General features: G+C 53.7%; 1 protein-coding gene across 1 annotated transcript in view; it reads left to right on the top strand.

Annotated features, from left to right (window-relative positions):
- DSCAML1 (DS cell adhesion molecule like 1) overlaps positions 1–21,751 on the top strand; it is a 113,373-nt gene that overhangs the window by 79,305 nt on the left and 12,317 nt on the right. Inside the window, exons 17-21 of the mRNA XM_057316896.1 lie at positions 1,402–1,642; positions 4,484–4,630; positions 6,793–6,948; positions 14,378–14,517; positions 20,279–20,432. Of these exons, the coding sequence (XP_057172879.1) occupies positions 1,402–1,642; positions 4,484–4,630; positions 6,793–6,948; positions 14,378–14,517; positions 20,279–20,432 (838 nt within the window). The remainder of the gene's footprint in view (positions 1–1,401; positions 1,643–4,483; positions 4,631–6,792; positions 6,949–14,377; positions 14,518–20,278; positions 20,433–21,751) is intronic.

Here is a 21,751-nt window from a genome sequence, read left to right as displayed (position 1 = left end):
CATGATCCCAAACAGAAACGCTGCACCCGTTAAATGATAAGTACCCCCCACCCCAGCCCCTGGAAACGTCTAGTCTCCTTTCTGACTCTGTGAATCTGACTGTTCTAAGGACCCCATAGAAACTGGATCACACATCCTTTGTCCTTTTGTGTCTGGCTTAGCTCTCTTAGCGTGATGTTGTCAAGTTCAGCCACGTGGTAGCCTGTGTCAGAATTCCATTCTGGCTGAATAATAGGCTAAATGTCAGGCTGAGTAATATTCCATTGCATTTATGGACCACATTCCATCGATGCATTCATTCGTCAATGGACAGCTGGGTTGCTTCCACCATTTGGCTCTGATGCATAATTCCACTGCCGTGAACGTGGGTGTGCAAGTCTCTGTCTGCGTCTCCACTTTCACTTCTTTGGGGTATGTACCAAGGAGTGGAACTGCTGGATGATAGGGTCATTCCGTGTTTAACTTTGTGAGGCTGTCGTCCACGGCCGCTGCACCAGCTTGCATTCCCACCGGCAGTGTGTGAGTCCAGTTTGTCTGCATCATTGCCAGCACTTGTCGTTTTCCATTTCTTGACAACAGCTGTCCGAGAGGGTGTGATGGGCCATCTCGGACTCTCTTTTTATTCAAGCTAATTGCTCGTCTCCCTCTGCATCTGGCTACTTTTTGTCTGCTGTTCCATTTCTTCCAGGCACCTGAGCCCATGTCAAATGATACCCCTATTCATTAATTCATTCGTTCATTTGTTCATTCGTTCATTCATTCAGTAACTGTGTATTGAAGGCTTGCTACATATCAGCCATCATTCTAGACAGTGAGAGTATAGCAAAGAGCAAATGAAACAGACAACACTTCTCATCGTCACAGTGTTTACATTCTAACGGGAACAGTGGACACAAGAGTAAAATATATAGAATGTCCGGTGATGCTAAGTGCAATGGAGAGAAAGAAAGCATAGGGAAGAAAAGGTGGGTCCAAGAGGTGATGGGGGCCAGGAAGAAATGTAAGGAATACGGAACAGAGGGCAGGGAGCAATCTTACATAAAGAGCGTGAGGAAGGCCTCATTAAGACAGGGGTGTGTCAGCAAGGACGCCACAGAGGTGAAGAGGGAAACTGTGTGGCTATCCAAGGAAAGAGCGTACCCTCGAAATGGCGATGGGCCCAGTGTGAACCATGAGAGGCCGGCGTGCTCGAGCATGGGAAGCATGGGGAAGGGAAGATGGACCCAAGAGGCAACAGGGGTCAGATCGTACAGGGTTACATCGCCATTATAAGAGCTTTGGTTTTCACTCCAAGTGAGATGGGAGCCTTTGAAGGATTGGGAACAGAAGAAGGGCATGATCTGACTTTGGCTTTCAGAGCACCACTGTGTCTTTGTCTTCCCTCCCACACCCCGCTCACAGGCGCCCAAGAAGGAGCTGCAGAATGGCGTCATACGAGGCTACCAGATCGGCTACAGGGAGAACAGCCCTGGCAGCAACGGGCAGTACAGCATCGTGGAGATGAAGGCCACTGGGGACAGCGAGGTCTACACCCTGGACAACCTCAAGAAGTTCGCCCAGTATGGGGTGGTGGTCCAGGCCTTCAATCGGGCCGGCACAGGGCCCTCATCCAGTGAGATCAATGCCACCACCCTGGAGGACGGTGAGGGCCCCAGCACGGGGTGGGGGGTGCAGAGCCAGGGCTGCCGGGGAGGACTCGGGCCCTTCCACTGCTCCTGGGTCCCGTCACAGTCCCGTGAGGCACACAGCTCGCTGGATCCCTCCATCTCCTCTTGCCCATTGGCTCCTCAAGAGATGTCAGTCCCCTGAGCACCCCCAGGCCTCCCAATCCACTGGCTGGCACTCTGTCCTTTGCTTGCTGATGCTCTGCCCATCTGAGCACCTGCCTGTCACCCACCTGACTCTCCAGCCGTGTGGCTCCCTCGTTCTGGCCCTCACTCATCTCTCTCCCCAGGCCCTTTTCCTCTACACCCCGGTCCTGTTTCTCTTCCCTTACAACCTGCAGGTTGGAAAGGGGGCAGAAGGCAAGTTACCTTTGTACTTCTGGGCTGGAACCTGTCCACTACCTGCGTGAGGGGCCGCAGATGAGACAGGGGTTAAGAAATTCTGAGATCCACATGGTGGAGGATTTAGAGCCCACAGTTTAAACGTGATTCTTTGAGGACTAGAGAGGACTCCACCCTCTGATGAGCAAATGACAGGGCCTAGTTTTCAGGGGGACAGGGTTAGGAGGGAGCAGGGTTGTGTCTGCTCTCCAAGCACAGAGAAGGGCCAGCTGGTACATGAGCCTGTGGCAGGTTGAAAGAGGAGACATGGCCCTGGATGCCTGCAGCCCCGCCAACGCGCAGGCAAAAGAAGTAGACCGTTCTCCTAAGCTGCTTTCCTGACGCCCTAACCCAAAGCCAGAGTCTGAGATTAAAACCGTTGCTGCGTCCGACCCTGCCCCAGCAGAGGGAGGGGACTCACCGAGGGCGTCATGCCACCGGAATACCCAGCATTCCACCAGTGACCCCAAGAAAGTCATTCCTGGGGGCGCCCGGGTGGCTCAGTAGTGTAAGCGCCCAACTCTTGATCTCCGCTTGGAGGGGGATCAACTTGTTACCTCTTCACGCCAGTAGTCCTCATCCCAAGTGGTGCTCTAACCCAGCGGTTCTCAAACCTGTGTGTGTACAGACTCTTCTGGACGGCTGGGAACAGATCGCTGGGCCCTCCCCCCACCCCATCTCCTCTTTAGCAGGCTGAATAAATTTTGCATTTCAAAGAAATTCCCAGGTGCCGCTGGTGCTGCTGGCACAGGGGGGCACCTGCCTGTGGGAACCACAGCACCAGCAGCTAGGGCATTACCCATAAAAGAAGCCCCAGGTTCACGGAAGCTAAGTAGCCTGTCCAGAATCCCCTATCACCTAAAGAACAGAGCCCGGGGTCAAAATCTAGGTCAGACCCTGAATTCCATACTCTTTCTCCTTCACCCTTTTGTCTCCCTCTGGCTTGGGAGCAAGGCTGGATGGAGGAGCACGTGACGTGGACCCAGGATGCCTGGGGAAGGTGTGTCCAGGGGAACAGCTCTCCCGGGCCCAGACTGACAAGGCCCGCCACACGCTGACGGCTGTCTGCCAGGGCCAGCCCAGGAAACAGCCAGGCCAGGCCTCCAGCAGGGCACTACCTCCCGGCTCCTGGGTGGGGGGCCTAGAATTTCCAACAGGGAGAGATCAGCATGGGCTATAGAGTCATTTTCAAAACAAAAGAGGAGAGAGGGAAGAAGTTTCCAGCAGCATTTGCTCAGCAGTTTTTCATACTTAATTAAGGCCCTCGTTAGCCTGTCAGATCCTGATCGTTTCCTGGCAATATTAGCACTCCTCCTGGGGTATTCAAGGGCCCCTGCTTTAGCAATAGTGTCTTTTCCATAATTATATTACCTTCATTTTGTTCGAACGGGCGATCTGTATTAGTTTATTACGCTGGGTCCCTAATTACATGGTGCTTATATTTTTACACCTAAGTAATATGAAACAATAATCATTCTCAAAGAGGATCGTTAGGATGATGTATTATCATTTAAATGCTCATAAAAATTAGAGTTGCCTCTTGTGGGGCAATGGGATCTAATTACCTCTATCCAGCCTGTGCCTCCTTTCTCCCTCTCAGAGCAAAGCAGACGTGGCCTTTCCCTTTGGCCCCAGCTCCTAGGAAGCCAGCAGGAAGCGCCACCGAAATTCTCCCCAGCCAAGGTGGCTCCTGGAGCCTGGCGTCCCTGCCGTCTGCTGTCTCAGGAAGAGTGACCGGCACCGGGCCAACCCTGGGTGTAGGACTTAGGTTAGGCTCCAAGGTCGCTCTCCAGTGGGGAGGGTCAGAGGCAGGATGCGACACTAAGTTGGTCTCAGAAAGTGTTTCCTCATCACCTGAGGCGTTTTGATATGTTCACGGGCAGGGACAAGGGACAAAGGTGTAATGGTCCCAGAAGCCCTAAAGGTGCCTATGGAACCCCTCCTCCCCTTCACCAAGGCAAAGGGACCACTTCCTGCTTTTCCTTCTCTTCAGCTTGGCACAAGGACACGTGGGGCCCGAGAGCCAGGCTGGGCTCAGACCGCCTGGTCAGAGGCCGCATGGGGCCGGCAGCCATCAGATAAGCCCCAGGGCTGGCCTGGCGATCTTTCAGGCTCTGTAACCTTCAGCAGAGCTGGACTCCCCGGGCTGTGGTGCCTGCTGGTGGATCCCCGTGGGGTCATGCCTGGAGGTCACCGCCTTGTGCCCTCAGCACATACCCAGAACCAGAAACGTGCCCCCTAGTGAGCAAGGAACCGAACCTATGAAGACCTCTATTGGCCCAAATCCAGGAGAGGAGACTTGCCTCACTTCCCAGCCACGCAGCCCAGACCCTCCTTACTCATTGTCGGGAGCTCCTCCCATGTTCTTCTGGCTGGGACACGGATGTCGGGCTGTACCTCCTGACCGGGCCCTTCCCTTCTCTCCCCACCCCCTGCAGTGCCCAGCCAGCCCCCCGAGAACGTCCGGGCCCTGTCCATCACCTCCGATGTGGCCGTCATCTCCTGGTCGGAGCCCCCACGCAGCACTCTCAATGGCGTCCTCAAAGGCTATCGGGTCATCTTCTGGTCACTCTACGTGGATGGGGGTGAGTCTGCCAGGAGTGACAGTTGGGTCTCGGGGCGAGAGGTGCAGGCTCCGTGGGAGTCTATGTCCACGCTCAGAGCTGAGCATCTTCCCGTGGGACGTCAAGTGGAGGCCCAGCGCCCCTCTTCTGCACGTGTTATCCCAGCCAGAGCCAGGGCCAGGGTGGGTGGTGGAATACACGGTCACCTCCATGCTGGGGGAGGGATGCCAGCTGCTCCCAGACGGCAGTGTGTTTGGGAATGACTGGAGATGTGATGGGGCATCTGGGTTTTTCTGACGTAACGTGTTGCTATTAGGCAGGGTCCCGGCAGGGGACAGTCAGCACAGACGAGGTAACTGAAGAGTTTCATGAAAGGGCTGCCTTCAGAGGGGTGTGGAGCGAGGGTGGGGTATCTAGAACTAGTCATCACCACCGAGGCCAGAAGGGGCAAGCAGAGGAAGCAGGGTTACCAGAAGCTGGGGTGGGTGGGGGGCCCCTTGGTCAGGCAGCGAGGCAAGCAGTCTGTGCAGACGAGCTGCCCGGGACCCGGAGAAGAGCAGGAGGAAGTGGAGCTGGGGCGGGAATGCAGAGGGACAAAACCCAAGACAGTGGTCCAGCCTGGGGGTGCCTTCCTTGCGCTGGGATGCACTGGTCCAAACAGTCGTGTTTAGCCCCAAAACACACGAAGCCTCTGCCCGCCGAGGTACACGGGAGCCTTGCGGTGACCCGGGAAGCCTGCCGTTGTACAAGCCAGAGGCCCAGCATCCCAAACTATGGAGATGTCCTACTGGGGGGCCACAACGGGCCACAGTGAGCTTAGCTCCCCGGATCCTGAGCCTTCTGCCACCAGCCCCCGGCCCTCCCTTGTTCCCTGGAGGGCCCGGAGCTCCAGCTCATGGTCATTTCTGCAGGGCAGCTGCCCTCCCCATTCCCCGCCCCCCCCCCCCACCCGGCCCGTGCGTTGTGCTGTGCCCGGATGCACTGCCAACAGGAAGTGCCTTTCCCGCCACCACCGGCACTGTGTCCTCCAAAAGCACAGTGACCTGGAGCTCAGGGCTGGATCTCGGGCAGTGTCCCAAGTTCATATGCTGCGAGATAGCCTCACCTATTTGTGCTGTACCAGATAAGGGGTGAGCCCTCATTTTCCAGAACTTGCTTCCTCTTTTTTAAGCCCACAGTGTTCCTAGCTCAGCCCCTTCAGGTAAGGAAGGAATTGGCCTCTCTAATCTCCAAAGGCATCAGGCTTGTTGGCCATACTGTCCTCCTTTTGCTGGCTCCAGTCCTGGACAAGACTACCCTGGTTTCTGATTTCCTAAAAAGGCAGGTCCCGCTGCTCAGGTTTCTGAGGCTCCCCTGCACTGACCTGGAGTTGCCTCTGGCTGGGCATGGCGTTCTCACTCCCTGACCCCGGCAATCTGCTGCCTTCCCCCGGCCCAACCCTCTGCCCACAGCAGGTCCCCAGAGAGGCTGTGGGGTGGGTCTGCAGGCTCCCACAAAGCCTGTCCTCAGCCAGTGTCTGGGTCTGTCTTTCTGAAAGCCCAGTGGTCCCAGTGGATGGCTGTCAGCTCAGGAGCCTGTCTCTTTCCCTCCTTCTAAGACCCTGGTCTTCCCGGGGGACCCCCTCCCTAAGCTCTTCTTTAGCCTACAGCAAGTTCCTTGGCAGAGCCAGATGACGGTCCTCACTGAGCCGGAGGAAGGCCCGGCCCTTCCTGGCAGAGGCAGTCCTCTCTACCAGCCTGTCCCAGATTCTTTGCGTGGGTTCTTCCTGGGGAGGGAGTCCTCAGTGGTGGGGAGAAGGGAAGGGGACTTAGCCCCTTACCCTACTGAGAATAAGGCACGCTTGGGATCGCTCGCATGGAGAGGGCTTCGGTGGAGGAGGGGAAAGGGCTCAGAGAGGTAGAAGTATTCCAAAGGGAGGGTCTGAAGTTGCATGCGGTGCAAGGTCGCTGGGGCCAAGGCCGGGCATATGCCGCTCACCCTGGTTGGGCCACTTGGGGAGAGATGTGGCCTGGGAGCAGTGCCCCAAATCTGCCCCCATGTACCTGGAGGTCAGGTCCCCCTAGTCGTCACTACCATGGAGTCGAGGGCTGAGCCCAGTGGAGCCCAGGCTGGCAGAGGGGCAGCGGTGGGGGGACCTGGCATGGCCCACCTGGCCGCACTCAGAGGCTGCTTGCGTCCGGCAGAGTGGGGCGAGATGCAGAACATCACCACCACACGGGAGCGGGTGGAGCTGCGAGGGATGGAGAAGTTCACCAACTACAGCGTGCAGGTGCTGGCCTACACCCAAGCCGGCGACGGCGTGCGCAGCAGCGTGCTGTACCTGCAGACCAAGGAGGACGGTGAGTCCTCTCGGCCGCGCCCACCTGCCAGCCTCCCCCAGGCCTGTGGCTGAGCATTGCCCAAGGAGAAGGGTGACCGTAGGGCACTGGCCTGCCTCCCGTCCGTTTGAGTCATTGTAGGGAGGCCTTGGCCACTCTGGGGCCCCGCCTGGGGAGACCGCAGCCTACCATAGGTGGGAGCAAGCTGCTCTGGGACTCCTGCCTAAACATATAAGCAAACAGAGCCCGCTCCCTTAGCTCCCCCTGCAGCACTAGGTCAGAGGCCAGATAGCGCCTCTCTTCCCACCTCCACCCCAAGAGCATCCTTCCTGCGGCATCGGCTCCCCTGCAGGTTTCTGCCTGGTTTCCTCTGGATGAAGGTGGTTGGGATTGGCAGGGAGGAGGAGAGGAGCATCGCGCCTCGCATCTTGGCTTAGGGACTTAGCAGCCATCCTGCAGAGGCCCCAGAATGGGCCAGGCCCTGGACTCTGGTGCGCTGGGGAGGCTCTTGGGGGGAGAAGGGGCTGTACCTCCATTCAGAGCTCTGATCTCAAAGCCCTTCCTCATGGGCAGAGCTGGAGGCAAAGCAGAGATAAGGAGCCAAACCTCCGGGCGGGGTGACGAAGGAGGTGGGGGAGGTTGGGAGCTGAGTCAGCCCAGCAGAGAAGAGGTTGGGAGAAGGGCCAGGCTCCCAACTGGGTCCCAGAGCTGCACACCACCAGGGGGCCTCGTTCCTATGGAGCCCCCCCCCCACCCGCCCTGGGCCACGTCCAGGAGGTGGTGGTGTGTGTGACCGTGTGCAGCTCTGGGCTCCTGCTTCCAGGCTCCACTTTCTTCCTCATCCCATCCCAATGCCATCACTTAGCTGATGCTTCAACCTTCCGAGGCAGGTGCTCTATTTTCAGAGTCGGTTCATGTGAAGAGCGGCTGGCAGCGTGGGCGCTAAAACAGCAGCCACCGCTCACATCATGGCTTCCTCCCCTCACTGCCTCAGTTTTCTCCAAGTTCCCATGGTCTGGGTCCCTCCTGTGCGATTGGGCAGAAGGTGCTGGAGGATTGGAGTTGCTGAGAGGAGGGTTGCAGGCTGGGAGGGGTGCTCAGGAGTTTCCCAGAGCAGCCCAGCGCCCGGGGAACAGACCGGTTTAATCCAGCTCCCCACTGTCCCCAAGCCCTGCCCTTCCCCCAGATCAGCCCCCTCCCCGCCTTAAGCTCTGAGCAATTAAATATTTACCAACTTGCCTGCCCTACTTTTCCTGCCATTAATCCCCCCATCGAGGTTTCCTGGGACAGCTCCGGGCAGAGCCACCTGCTCGTGTGTGTGCAGACCAAGCAGGGACCGTGCTCAGAGCCTGGCCCCTTCCAGAGATTCTGAACCACACACCTTCCCAGCCTCTAGATGGAAACCACGCCCCCCCCCCACCGCCCCGATGTCTTGCATCCTGTGCTGATGCAGGGTCTGAGCCATAAGCGCCTCCCAGTGTTTGACAAAGGGGGGGCCCCACGAGGGAACCCGGAGGTCCAAGAGCGTCATCCCTTCCCCCAAGGAGCTTTCAACCTTTCGCTTTAGAGCTGCCTCCAGAGCCTCTCATGGGGACTGCGCACAGGGACGACGCGGCCAGGGAGTGGGGCCCCACCGGGCGGCTCCGCGGAGTGAAGTGCCGCTGGTGGGCACAGCAGAAGAGCGTGGCCCAGCCCTGCCCGTTATTGGCCAGTTACTTAACCTTCCTGAACCTGCTTCCTCGTGATAAAACGGGGACAGTGAGGCCTCATCAAGTTGTAAGAAGCAAGTTAACTGTAAAATCCTTCCTAAAACGTGCAGTGCTAGCAAACGGCAGGGGCCTAATAGCTACCAAGGTGCTGACAATGAAACGAGCACTTCGGGTGAACCCAGGCACCCCTGAGGGACTCAGTGCCCCCCTAAAGGCAGGCCCAGGCCAGAAGGAAGCCACTGTCAGATGAGGTCTCATCCAGAACGGCAGCCACACATGACATGGGTATCACATGCCATCATAAGCATGACCAAGCCTTCCCAGGAGCCCAGTGAGGTACCTAGTGTGTCCATTTTAGAGGTGAGGAAAGTGAGGCCTAGCAAGCAAAAGCAACTTGCTGAAGGTCACACAGCGCATCGTAGGAGGCGAATCAAGGCCTTCTTGCCTGCATATCTTCTATACTTTCCATCACATCCCTGCAGCAGACAGGGAGCTTTTGGCTGTGAGTAATACAACTAAAAAAAGATTTAACTAGTAAGTGTGTTTATTATCGCACATAACAAGGAGTCTTGAGGAGGGCAGCTCCAAGATGGCTCAACTCAGTGGGCCCCATCCTCCTGCCGTGCCGTCCTCAGTGTGTCCACTGTCCCTCCCATGATCTCCAAATGACTCCAGCCTCAGGCATCACACAGACAAGACAGAGTTCAGAGTGCAAGAAGGGGTCTCTTCCTGTGGGCGTGCCTCTCTTGGGAGTGAAAAACACCTTTCCCAGAAGCCCTTCAGTAGATTCGTCGTCATTTCCTGTTGGTCACACTGGGGCAACGTGACTTTTGCTAAGCCAGTCGCTCAAAGGGGAATGGGATGATCTCGGCTCACTTCCGCGAAGGGTGGTAAATCCCCGGTGTCAGTGATGGGGACAGCTTTCTCTGAAGGAGGGGGGTGGCACGGGTACCGAGCGAGAGGGAGGCTCGGTTTGCAAGGAACAGGAAAGAACAGTGGCGGATGGGCAGACAGACAAGCAGGCGCCGCACCAGCACCGGCCCCACCTCCACCAGGTTCCCCCATTTCGGCTCTTTCTCAGCTCACTTGGGAAGCAGACAGGTCCACACTGTAATTCCAGCTCTGCCATGGGAGCGTGGAACGAAGAGCTGAAGATGCTGTGACTCCCTACCGCCCACCCTCCCAAGCCCCTGCCCCAGCTCAGGATTTTACATTCTTCCGAAGGAAAAAAATGATCAAGAAATTTAGAGAAAAACAAAATAAATTAAAAGATAAAATGAAAACAAACTCAAATAAATGCAAGCTCATTTCTGAAGTCCAAATCCCCCAGTCTTAACCCGGCCTCAGGCTGGCTTGGCTGGACTTGGTTCCTGAGCAACAAAGCCTCTTGCCGACACCTCCCTGCCCCTGGGAATGCCAAATCAGAGTGAAAGTTGAGTTGGATTTTAAACCATCTTAAAGATATTTAACTGAAGACGAGGCTTGACTGGACCTGTGTTGTAGGAAGGTAACTCTCACAGGAGTGGGAGGACAGATGGCAGGAAGGGACTGCGGGGGGTTAAGGACCAGTGTCAGAGAGGCTCCTTAGAACCTGTGGGCATCTAAGCAGAGAAGCAGAAGGTGTGTGCTAGGGCGTGGCTATGAGGATGAAGGGAGGAGTGGGCACAAGCTTAGAGAAACATATCAGAGGATTTGCACTTCCCGTAATGATGGACTATGTAACTCAAACCCAATCTCCTTGCTGAGAACACTAGGAAATCTGGATAAAATATTTTGTAAAACACCTGCTTGAAGGCATCAGTGAGCTGGCAGGAGAGTGAAGAATTACTGGGCCAGGATCTAGGGGAGAGTGGAAGCCCAGGCGATGAGCCTGGCATTTGGAACAGCTCTCCCCATGGGGGGACATCTGCTGAATCTGGAGGCAATGGCTGAGAATCCGTGAATTGGAGTCCAGGGCCTGCTGGGGCAGGCGGGTCTATCTGGTGAATCCCCCTCACTTTGAGTTGAGACCATGAGGGCAGCACGTTGGATTAAAAGTGCACCCAAACTAGACAGCTCAGCTTCAAATCATCTCAGGCCTGGAAGTTAGATTGAGGTAGCCCCAGGTTGCTAGCACCCCAGATTGCAAGTACCTGTCAGAAGCAAATGTGAATTCTCCCTTTAGGAAGATTACATCATCTGAGGCCTCAAATTATTTCTACAAACAAGTTTGCAAATGATGTGTCTGGCATACAATAAGAAATAATGAACAACATGAACAAAAGCCAACAGGAAAAAACAAAAACCAGAAACAGACCCACAAGAATTCCAAAACAGAGGTTTTATCAAATATGAACTTTCAGATAGTTATTCTGAACAAGATTGAAGTTTTAAGAGAATTGGAGATTCTCAAATGGAAAATCTAGAAACAAAAACTATTAATACCTGAAATCAAGAACTCAGTAGGTAGATTTAATAACAAATTAGATACAGCTGAAGAGATAACTAGTGAACTGGAAGTTAGATGAGAGGACCCAAAAGAAGCTCAGAAAGAAAAATGGATGGAAAATCAAAAAGCAAGTAGCAGATGTGGAACAGTGAGTTTCAAACTTGACTGTGCGCACACACCACTGGGGGTCAGGTTAAAGTTCAGATTCTGATTTGGTAGGTCTAGGGTGGAACCTGAGATTTTGCATTTGTAACGTGCTCCCAGGTGACGCTGCTGCTGACCAATGGACCACATTCTGAATATCAAGGACATTGAGGATGTGAGAAGAAGTCTCAAAGGAGAAGAGAAAGAGAATGGGGAAGAAGATAAAATGCCTGAAAACTTTTCGAAACTGATGAAAGACATCAATCCCCAAAGCAAGGAGCTCTATAAACTCCACAGGCAATAACTTAAGGAAGTCCACACCTAGGCTCATCATAATAAAGCTGCTAAACAGGAAACACAGAAAATTCTTAAAAGCAACCAGAGGAAAAAGACCAGTTACTTTCATGGGACCAACAATGAGATCAGTGGCTAATTTGCCAGACACAATGAGAACAAACAAACAATGGAAACCAGGAAACAATACAGTGGTATTAAGTATGTAAGGGAAATAGTTACCCACCTATGATTTTATACCAAGCCAAAATACTCTCCAAGATTAAAATGAAATAAAGATATTTTCAGACAAACAAGAACTGAGAGACTTTACCACCAACATGCCTGCTCTAGAGAAACATTGAAGGGTATTCTTTAGCTAGAAGGAAAATGATCCCAGGTAGGAGCTCGGTGATGCAAGAAGAAAAGAGCAACTAAATGGTGAATATATAGGTAAATCTCCATTAATATTGACTGCATAAAATGATGATGATGGTGATATTATCTCGGGGAGGGCCTCAAATATATACATAATTAAAATATACAACAATGGCATATAAATTGGGTGAGAGTAAATGGAAGTTCTAAGTCCCTTGCATTGTCAGGGAGAAAAAAGTACAATTAATAACGTTAGACTTTGGTAAGTGAAAGATTCACATTGAGTAACCCTACAAGTGGCGAAAGGCTGTCTAATAACCAACTAATAGAGAGGGGGACATAAAGTATTTTTAAAAATACTCAACCTAGGGGCCCCTGGGTGGCTCCATCAGTTAAGTGTCTGCCTTTGGCTCAGGTCATGATCCCAGGGTCCTGGAATCAAGTCCTGCATCGGGCTCCCTGCTCAGCGGGAAGCCTGCTTCTCCCTCTCCCTCTTCCCCTGCTTGTGTTCCCTCTTTCGCTGCCTCTCTCTCTGTCAAATGAATAAATAAAATCTTTTAAGTAAATAAATAAATAACACTCAATCCAAAGAAAAAGCACAAAAGGAAATAAAAAAGAAAAACAGAATAGGTGGGGAAAAGTATTTAGTAAGATGAGGTATTTAAGCCCAAATATATAAGTAATTGCATTAATGATAAATTGACTAAATTATTCAATGAAAAGACAAAGACTGTCAGACTAGCTAGCCATGAGACAAAACCGAAATATGTGCTGTTTACACTAAACACTGAAAACATAAAGGTATGGAAAAGTGCAATGTGAAAGCACTACATAAAAGGCGTTATCACGCAAAAGTGAGAGAAAACTGGAATAACGACATCAGACGCAGTACGCTCTAGGGCGGAAAGCACCATTAGAGGTACAGAAGGAAGCTCTGTTACGACAGAAGGCCCAATTTACTAGTCAAATAAAACAGTTCCGAATTTGTTGTGCACCTAATAACATAACCTCAAGACTGCAAAAATAGACAAACCCACAGTCATGGAGAGATTTCAGCACACCCCTCTCAATTACTGCTGAGGAAAAAAAGTTTGCAAGGACAGAAAAGATCTGAACAGGACAGTTAGCACACCTGCCCCAGGGGCGCCCCCCAGCCCCCTGCACGCCACAGCTGCAGAGACAGTAGCAGGGGTGGGATGGCAGGGCTGCAGCCGTGAGGGAGGCCTCGGGCCGCTGGGTGGATGGTGATGACGGATCATTATGTAGCCTAGAATTGTTGACCACTTACTAGATTAAACAAAAAAAATTGTAGTAGGTACTAGAAGCTAAGAGTTGAGAGAGGGTCTGCAAAAAATGATCATCATCACCATTTATTGAGTGTCTTCTATATGCTAGGAGGGGCCCGGTGCTTTTATGTTAATTAGTGCTAATTGTCACTACAAACTTTAATGTGGTTGTTATCACATCCATCATATAGATGGGGAAACGGAGGCTTGGGAGGCAAAGTTGAGCAGGATGCCATCAGTGTCCTCAAAGGAGCATAAAGCTCCCAGGAGTGAAGACAAGTACACGACAATACAAGAGAGAAATTGAAGGGACCTGAAAACAAGAAGCTTCCAGTCTCCTAAGCAGAGCCCTGGGGCCCCAGTGGGGCCAGGCAGGCCCACAGAGATGGGGGCAGTGGGAAGGCAGACTCCATGTGAATTGGGATTCCCTTAGGATGAATTTCCCAGCCAATTCTCAAGTAGACTTTCCCTCCTATGGGGCACCTGGGTGGCACAGCGGTTAAGCGTCTGCCTTCGGCTCAGGGCGTGATCCCGGCGTTGTGGGATCGAGCCCCACATCAGGCTCCTCCGCTATGAGCCTGCTTCTTCCTCTCCCACTCCCCCTGCTTGTGTTCCCTCTCTCGCTGGCTGTCTCTATCTCTGTCGAATAAATAAATAAAATCTTTAAAAAAAATAAAAGTAGACTTTCCCTCCTGAAAACAGAAAGGACCTAGCCAGCAGCCCAGGGCCAGTGCTCTGGGCACGTGGCAGGAAACCCAGTCACCCACTGGCTGACCACCAGCCCCTGACCCTCAGGAGGAGGCCTGCTCTGTGAGTCTCTGGAACCCCCAGCCTCAAGGAACTTACAGGCCAAAGAGCAAAGTGACCAGTATATTTGTTTGGCCTGCATACAACCTATTAGTCGAACACTGAGGCAGGAAGCAGGTTAGGGTCGTTGGAATCAAGGTGAATTCCCCATGGGTTCTGTTTCTCTCTTGAGTATCCTAAGTCCTTGGTTCTGGCCAGTTTTGAAACTGACCATTCCCAGTGCCTTCATCTCAGAGACTTTGTTACAAGCCCCAAATGATCACCTTCTCCTCACCTGCGGGAACCTCCCCCTAGAAACCATAGCTCAAGGATACCTCCTCCAGGAAGCTCTCCCAGATTGATCTGCCTCACTCTCCACACCCTGTCATTCTTTCCCAAAGGCGGAGCTCCTTCCTCTAAACTGACCTGGCCTTCTCCCTATTCAGTTCCAGGTCCCCCTGCTGGCATCAAAGCTGTCCCTTCATCCGCTAGCAGTGTGGTCGTGTCTTGGCTCCCCCCAACCAAGCCCAATGGGGTGATCCGCAAGTACACCATCTTCTGCTCCAGCCCTGGGTCTGGCCAGCCGGTGAGTAGGCCCAGGGTTGCATGATGAGGGGGGACAGGAGAAAGGGAAAAGTTCTCTGAACATCAGTGGGCATCCAGGCCAAACCCAGGGGCTACTTATATCTGTGTTTCTACCTGAATTTGTGGATAAGAATGGACACTGGGCACCCAAGAGTAGCTGAAGCCTTACCCAGTGTCCATCTTGGGTCAGTCCTCTCTTCCAGGGGCTGCAAGGTTGTCACAAGCCCTGGAGGCTTCTTTGAGTCAGGGGTCGCAACCAAGCAGATGTGAGAGGGAGACCAAGGCCTCGGCTCTTCTGGTCTGGCTGACCAAGGAAGCTCCTAGCGGGCCCCAGAGCTGTTGACTCGGACCTGGCTGGTCCATGGCCTCTGGACATGAGCCACTCTCCAGCATGAATGGTCTGGGCTCGGAGGGCTGCTGGAGCTCTGCCCTGAGTGGCCTCCTCAGCGTGGAGCCCACTACAGGGAAGAGAAAAGAGATGGACAGCTGAGGGAAGGCGAGAGATGTCTCTCTGGGCCAGAGTTGGGCCTCACCACTGGGGAGAGGACTCAGACTGCAAGATCCCCCCAAACCTGGGAGTGCAGTGCAGGCGGCCGGCCCCTGCCCTTCCACAGGGTGCTCAGAGGGGCCAGAGGGGCCCCACGGAGAGGGAAGAGAGTTGAGGGTGTGTGCGGTCTATGCACCCACGTCCCACAGTATGCATCCTTCCCTCTGCCTTTCCTGATCTCCACCCACTCAGCCACCGAGGTCTGCTGGGCACCACCCTGGAGCACTCCTGTTCTAGTTACAGGAGCAGGTGTGCCTGTCCTCAGGGGGGTGTCCTGTCTAGTGGGGGGGGGCACACCCTGAGGGGGCCGGGAGTACCATGCAGGAGATGTGCTCAGGACATCTCAGGAGGGGAGCAAGGAGCTGGAGGAGGCCAGCTTCTCCCTCCACCAGCAGCCAGCGATGGGACAGCAGCCCGAGCATCTGCAGATGAGCTCCTGGCAGCCGGGACCGCTGCCCTGAAATTGCTCGGTAATTGTGCCACCTCCCCCGCTCTGCTTTCCTGCGGTCTTTCTGAATTACCCTCCGAGCAGTAGGTGGCCCGGCACCGCGCCAGGGAGGACAGAGTTCTGTTACCAGAGGGGAAGCCCGGAAATATCTTTTCAGGGACTCTGTATCCTCCCCTCCATCCTCACAGCCACGGTGCGGAGAAGCACGCAGACTGGGAGCACACGGCTCCGTGCATGTTCCCAGCACCCGGGGCAAGCAGACCCGGAGCAGGGAACACGACATTACAGCCCCCCAGAGGACCTCTGCGTGCCCCTTCCGGTCACCCCCCACCCCCACCAGAGTGACAACGGTCCTGATGTCAGAGTAGAGTCACCTCTTTTTACAGGTTATATAAGTGGAGTGACACCAGTCATCTGGCTTCTTTTACTCAACGTTATTTTGAATTTGTGACTTTCATCCATACTGTTGCGTGCGGTTATAGATCATTGCCCGTCACTCTGCACGGGCTTCAGCTGTGTGTGTATACAGAATGGTTTCATCCAGTTTGTCACCCGTGGATAAGCATGTGGGTAGATTTCAGGTTGGAGCTGTTACATACGGTGCCGCCGTGCACGTCTCCGCACGTGTTTCCTGGTGCTCGTGTGCACGTGTGCCTGTTGGGTGTGTACACACGAGAGGAACCGCTGAGCCTCGGGCTCTGCACGTGTCCAGCTGAGAATGCACAGCCATCATTAGGTGTTTGTGCCAGTTTTCCAATCAGCAGTTTAGCTGTGCTGTCTGCCCCTCTCCGCTGTCCCCCGACTCCACACACGCACGCACACGTGCACACGCACGCACATCCTAAGTTCCTCTCCGTTCTGGACGCCTGCTGTGCCTTCTCACAGCTCACCCCTCGGCCCAGGCTGACCCCTGCCGTGGCGTGCCCTTCGTCCTCTGTCACACGCTGACTGCAGCAGATGCTGACTAGCTGTTCGCTTCTCTGTCTCCCGCCCTGGTCCGTGGGGCCCCGTGAGGACAGGGGCAGCATCTTTTCATCTCTGGGTCCAGCTGCCAGACACTGTGCCTGACACATCACTGTCACTAAATACATGTTTGATGAATGAATTACTCGCAGCCTGGCAATTGTAAAGCCTTAGACATTGGGCAAGTTTCCCTTGGTAAATTGAGGGGAGAGGGTACTCATTCCCAAGCTCGGCTTTGTGCAGTCGTCTCCTCCTCCGACAATGAAACCTTTCAAAGGAGCCCGGCCTCCCCATTAACTCAGGCTTCAGGAGCCTCCAGTCAGCTGGCTGGGGACCTCTCTCCCAGGCCCCAGAACAGAGCTCCTGGTGCCTAGCCCCTGCTGGAGACCCCGGGGCCCTCCCTGCCTCTCTCCATGTCCTCTCTCCTGGGGCGAGTCCCCATGGGACAGTGTCCCACGAGGGGTCAGTGTGCTCACGTGATGAGAACCGCAGTTCAGCCACTTTGTGGGGCAGGGACTACCTCAGTGAGGGACCCAGGGACCTGACCACCACATGCGACTGTGTGATACTGTCGCTTTGCACAAATATATTCCAAATTCCAAACAACCGCACTGCAAATTCACTTACGGAGGAGCTGTAGGAGTGAGGGCTGGGGGTGAAGACGCATGCACGTATGTGACGGTGCAAAACCACGGATTTGAGTGTGAGCTCAGAGGCCACGCACGTGAGTCTTGATGTGTGCATATGAACTTGAACGTATGAATGTGCATGTGTGGAACCCTCACAAGAGCTGGAAACTGCATCTGGGGAAGGCTCCCCGAAGTGACAGCCTGCGGGCCGCCATTGCGCACAGCTGCATTGAGGCCCATCAGAAACGTCACCAAACATGTTCATACATTTTCTCAGATTATCAAAATATTGCCACTTTATTGTCAGAAATTCCATAAATATATAAAGGAATAGAGAGGAAAGCAAAAATTACTTGCACTCGTTCCCTAAAGAGAAACACTGGCGATGTTTTGGTATATGGCCTTCCAGTCTTTGATCTGTACATATATTATGGGGTTTTTTTAATAAAATGAAAATGGAATTTCACATAATGTCATGTAATCTGTGTTTCTCACATGATGTATGTAGGCACTTTCCCACACCGCCAAGCACTCTTTTCAAACATGATCGTGAATGCCTGTATGTATATAATCCATTTAACCAGTACCCTCGTTCTGTATTTAATCTATTTTCAAGTGTTCAACATTATAAATAATACTGCATCGAACATTCTTCATAAAAGTCTTCATGCCCATGTTTTATTATTTCCTGAGGGTAAATTTCCATAGGATCTCCTGAGGCGCAAAGAGTATGGCTAGTCTTAAGATATGCGTACATGTTGATAAATTACCCCTCAGAAAGTTGGAACCAAGTCATGCTTCCACCAGCATTATAAGTACATTCTTATTTCACGTGACCATGCTAATCCAAGGTATGATACATGTTTCATTTTTGCCAGTTGGATTTGAAAAAAGGTGTCCTGTTTTAGGTATATTCCTTTGATCACTGGTTAAGTTGATTATTGTTATGTGTTTGTTGGCTGGTTTTTTTTTTCATCTTTGGGTAATTATCAATTCATGGCCTTTATCCATCTTTCATTTGGGTGGTTTGTGGTTTTTTTCTCATTGATCTGTGAGTGCTCTTTACATATAAGAAGAATAACTATCTTTCAATCATACTGATAACAGTTATTTGCCAGTTCATTGCTTGCCTTTTGATACTATTTTTGGTGTGCCATAGGTTTTGTTTTATGTAATTCAAATTTATGAATCATTTCCATTTATGATTTTTGCCTTCATTTTTGTGATTGGAAAGACAATAATTGTCATAGTCTTGCCTTTTTCTTTTTAAGCTTCGATCCACTGGGACTTTTATTTGGGAGGATGGTTATGTGTTTTTAAAAATGATTTCAGGAGATTCTTGGGGAGTCCAGGTTAAAAGGAAGACCTCGGGATCTGGATGTGATGCTAACACCTTCAAAGGGAAGCCAAACCTTTCCTGCCCCGTGCAGACACAAATGTACACTCGGGTAGACACATGCAAGCAGGTACACTCAGCTTCTCCACGCGTGCACATACACATCTCGATCCTCACAGACGAATGAGCCAGGAGATGAACACGCCCCGGTGTACAAAGGACTCACCCACCCCTTGCTTCATTTGTGCCTCTCTGTAATCACACAGGGTTGACAGAGCTGTCTTGCTTTCTTAGTTTACAGGATAGAAAACTGAGGTCCCAGGACCCTTGACAGAGAAAGGCGTATGACCTCTGGGTCACACACTTAGCAAGAAGGGGCAGATGGGTGTTGAAGCCACTACACCCGCCTACCTCACGCACAGACAGGAGCTACAGATATACACACCGTCTCCTGGTGCTGCAGCCTGAGAACGCTTCCCAACGACCAGGGCTCTGGGGGGTTCTGCACCTGTCTGCAGCAGGGACCTTGGGAGTCAAGGCCAAGTCTCCATGCGGGAGGCAGGAGGAGTTGGCCAGGGAGCTCTGTGTGTATTGAGGGGATGCCCGTGTCCCCTCCCTAACACTTGCCTGCAGATGGCCTGGGGCCAGAAAGGATGTTTTCTCCTGTTAGAAGTTATTGGGCCCCTCAGTCCTCCCATGGGGCACAGAGAATGTCCCTCTGTGACGCCGTATCTGTCTGCAGGTCTGTCCCCCGGCCTGTGCGTGAAGGCATCTCCACGTCCATGTGCCTGTGAGCGTGTGCACGTGAGCGTGTGTGTGCAAGATCCCGTGACTGCAGAGATAACTAATTATTAGCTCCCTCTGGCCTCAGGGCCCCCCATCTGTTCCGGGGGCTGCTCCCCCTCCCTAGACTTCTGCCCTGATTTCAAAGAGGCCCTAGTGCTGTCCTCCTTTCCCTTCCCCGCGGCTGACCAAAAAATAAAATAAAATGAAAGTCCGCCCCATCCCGCCTGGACCAGGGAAGGGGCTGACAGGAGGTCTGCAAACTAGCGCTTATCAAAAGCTCCTTCTCAAATTCATTTCAATATCTGAGCCTCTGGTTTCCAAGGCAACATAATCTTTTCATCAAAGCAACTGGTAAAACCACTGGGATCTGATATTGTTTTGTTGGCAACTTGTCAAAACTGTCATTTGGTTAAAAAATTTTTTTATAGATTTATATAACCTACAAATATATAGGGCGATCTATACCAGTAATAATCATTAATAAAGTGGTGCCCAGTGAAGCTCTCAGAGCTCCCTCTCCCACCCCTCCCTCCCCCGGACGGTTTGCTCCCGCGGAATGAAGGAGTGGTAATTAGACGGCAGGGCTGGCACAGGCTGGGGGAGCCTGTCTACAACCCTAATAAGGCAAATGCGATCATTTCGCTTCTTCCCAGAGACTCCCTTTCCTCGGGGTCTTCCTGGGACCCTCCTTCCTCCGTTCTCCCTTCTCCCTTCTCCTGACTCCCTCTATCACTCCCACGACACACTCACATTCCCTGGCCTGGAGCTGCAATTGCCAGCGTCTGGATCAGGCAAAGAGGTAAACTGAGGCTGGCCCAGCAGCACGCCAGAGCAGGCCCATGAGCCCCCAAGGCCAAGCCCAGTACAAACTCTGCTCACTGTGGCTCCTAAACCAGAAAGGGCAAGTGAAGCAGGATCCTCCCTTCTCTTCCCACCGCCCACCCCCCATCTGCGCCACCCCCTACTCTGAGCCCGGGTCCCAAGGAAGGTTGGGGTTGGAGGCTGGAGGCCCAGAAGCTGGGTTCTTAGCACTCCTTTGCTTCTCTCCTGCAGGCCCCCAGCGAGTATGAGACGAGTCCAGAGCAGCTCTTCTACCGGATCGCGCATCTAAACCGCGGGCAGCAGTACCTCCTGTGGGTGGCTGCCGTCACCTCTGCTGGCCGGGGCAACAGCAGCGAGAAGGTCACCATTGAGCCTGCGGGCAAGGGTGAGCAGCCCGGGCCAGAGCGGGAGAAGCCGCCAGAAGCCCCCTTCTAGAATTCCGGTTCTCCCCAAATAGGGGCTATCTCCCTCCACCCTCTCCGTGACCTGGCGGTGAGGAGCTAGCGGCCACCCGCCTCCCTCCTGCATCCGCCAAGACTGGGCCTCTGCTGCCCCCTGACTCCCAGAAAGCCTCACAACAGGCTCCGGGCAGCACAGCGACCCAGACGGACGGTCCCCCACCAAATTCTGCTCCGAGGTTGAAAGAAGGGGCATTAGCCCCACTCCCAGCTCACAGCAGAGCCTTTGTCCCAAGGCTCAGCATCTCCGGAGGGTGTGGTGGCAGGGGACACTGCTTCCCCAGAGCAGAAAGCCGCAAAGGGGCCCCCTTCATTTCAAAGCCTGGACACCAAGGGCGCAGGTGGTGCCCCTGACTGTTGATTCATTCGATCAACGCACAGTCACAGAGGGCGCAGCGAGGCGGCGGCTGTGGGCTGGGTGCTGTGCGCAGGGGGGAATGAGACCATGTGTGTTCTTAGGCAATGCGCCACCAAATCCCTGGCCTGGGCAGAGGGGTGCCGTGGGGGCATATGCACGCCCCCTTTACAGGCAACGACAGTCCTCAGGCCCCAACCCAACAGCAAAGAGGCAGCCGTGCACCGCTGCTCGTCTGCCCTCTGTGCCAACCACAGGGCCAGCCACAGGGCATGGCATTTCGCCACCTCCCGCCCGGAACTCCAGGTCCTCGACCTTGACTCGAAGGCCCCCTTCTTCCCGGGCCCGCCTCCTCCCACAGCCACCTGTCTAGCCCTGGGGCCCAAGGACCAGGGCCTGGGTGTCCTGGCAGAGGGCTGGCCCCTTCCCCCGTGGGCAGCCCACAGGACACATCCCCGGAGGGCTCTGTGCTTCCCAGAACACATCCACACATCTGCCTCTGTCCTTACAGCAGCCGGGGGGGGGAGGGGGGGCCGACGCTGCTCACACTCATACACGCTCACACACGCACTCACATCCCGACACACCAAGAGACTGAGGGAACTAACCGCAGCCACATGGAGGCACCAGGTCTGGAACTCTGAAGTGCTTGGTCGCTTGGTTAACTGAACACCTGTAGCTCAGCCCAGAGATCTGTGAGCGCCCGGCACGGTCACCTTCTCGAAGCACCCTGGACATCTTTGCCTGCCTTGCTTTCCACGGTGCGGCTTGTGCATGCTGGTCCTCGGAGCGTGCTCCTGCCACCCCTGGGGACGTTCCTGTCTCCACCGTGCCCCTAGGTTGCTGCCCCCTCTCTGACCATCTTCGTGCCCGCTCTGGCGACCTCAGTCA

This window comes from Ursus arctos, unplaced genomic scaffold (genome assembly GCF_023065955.2).
Source record: "Ursus arctos isolate Adak ecotype North America unplaced genomic scaffold, UrsArc2.0 scaffold_22, whole genome shotgun sequence".
Taxonomy (NCBI): Eukaryota; Metazoa; Chordata; class Mammalia; order Carnivora; family Ursidae; genus Ursus; species Ursus arctos.
The sequence above is the reverse complement of the archived record's forward strand: the minus strand, read 5'-3'. Positions and strand labels throughout refer to the sequence as shown.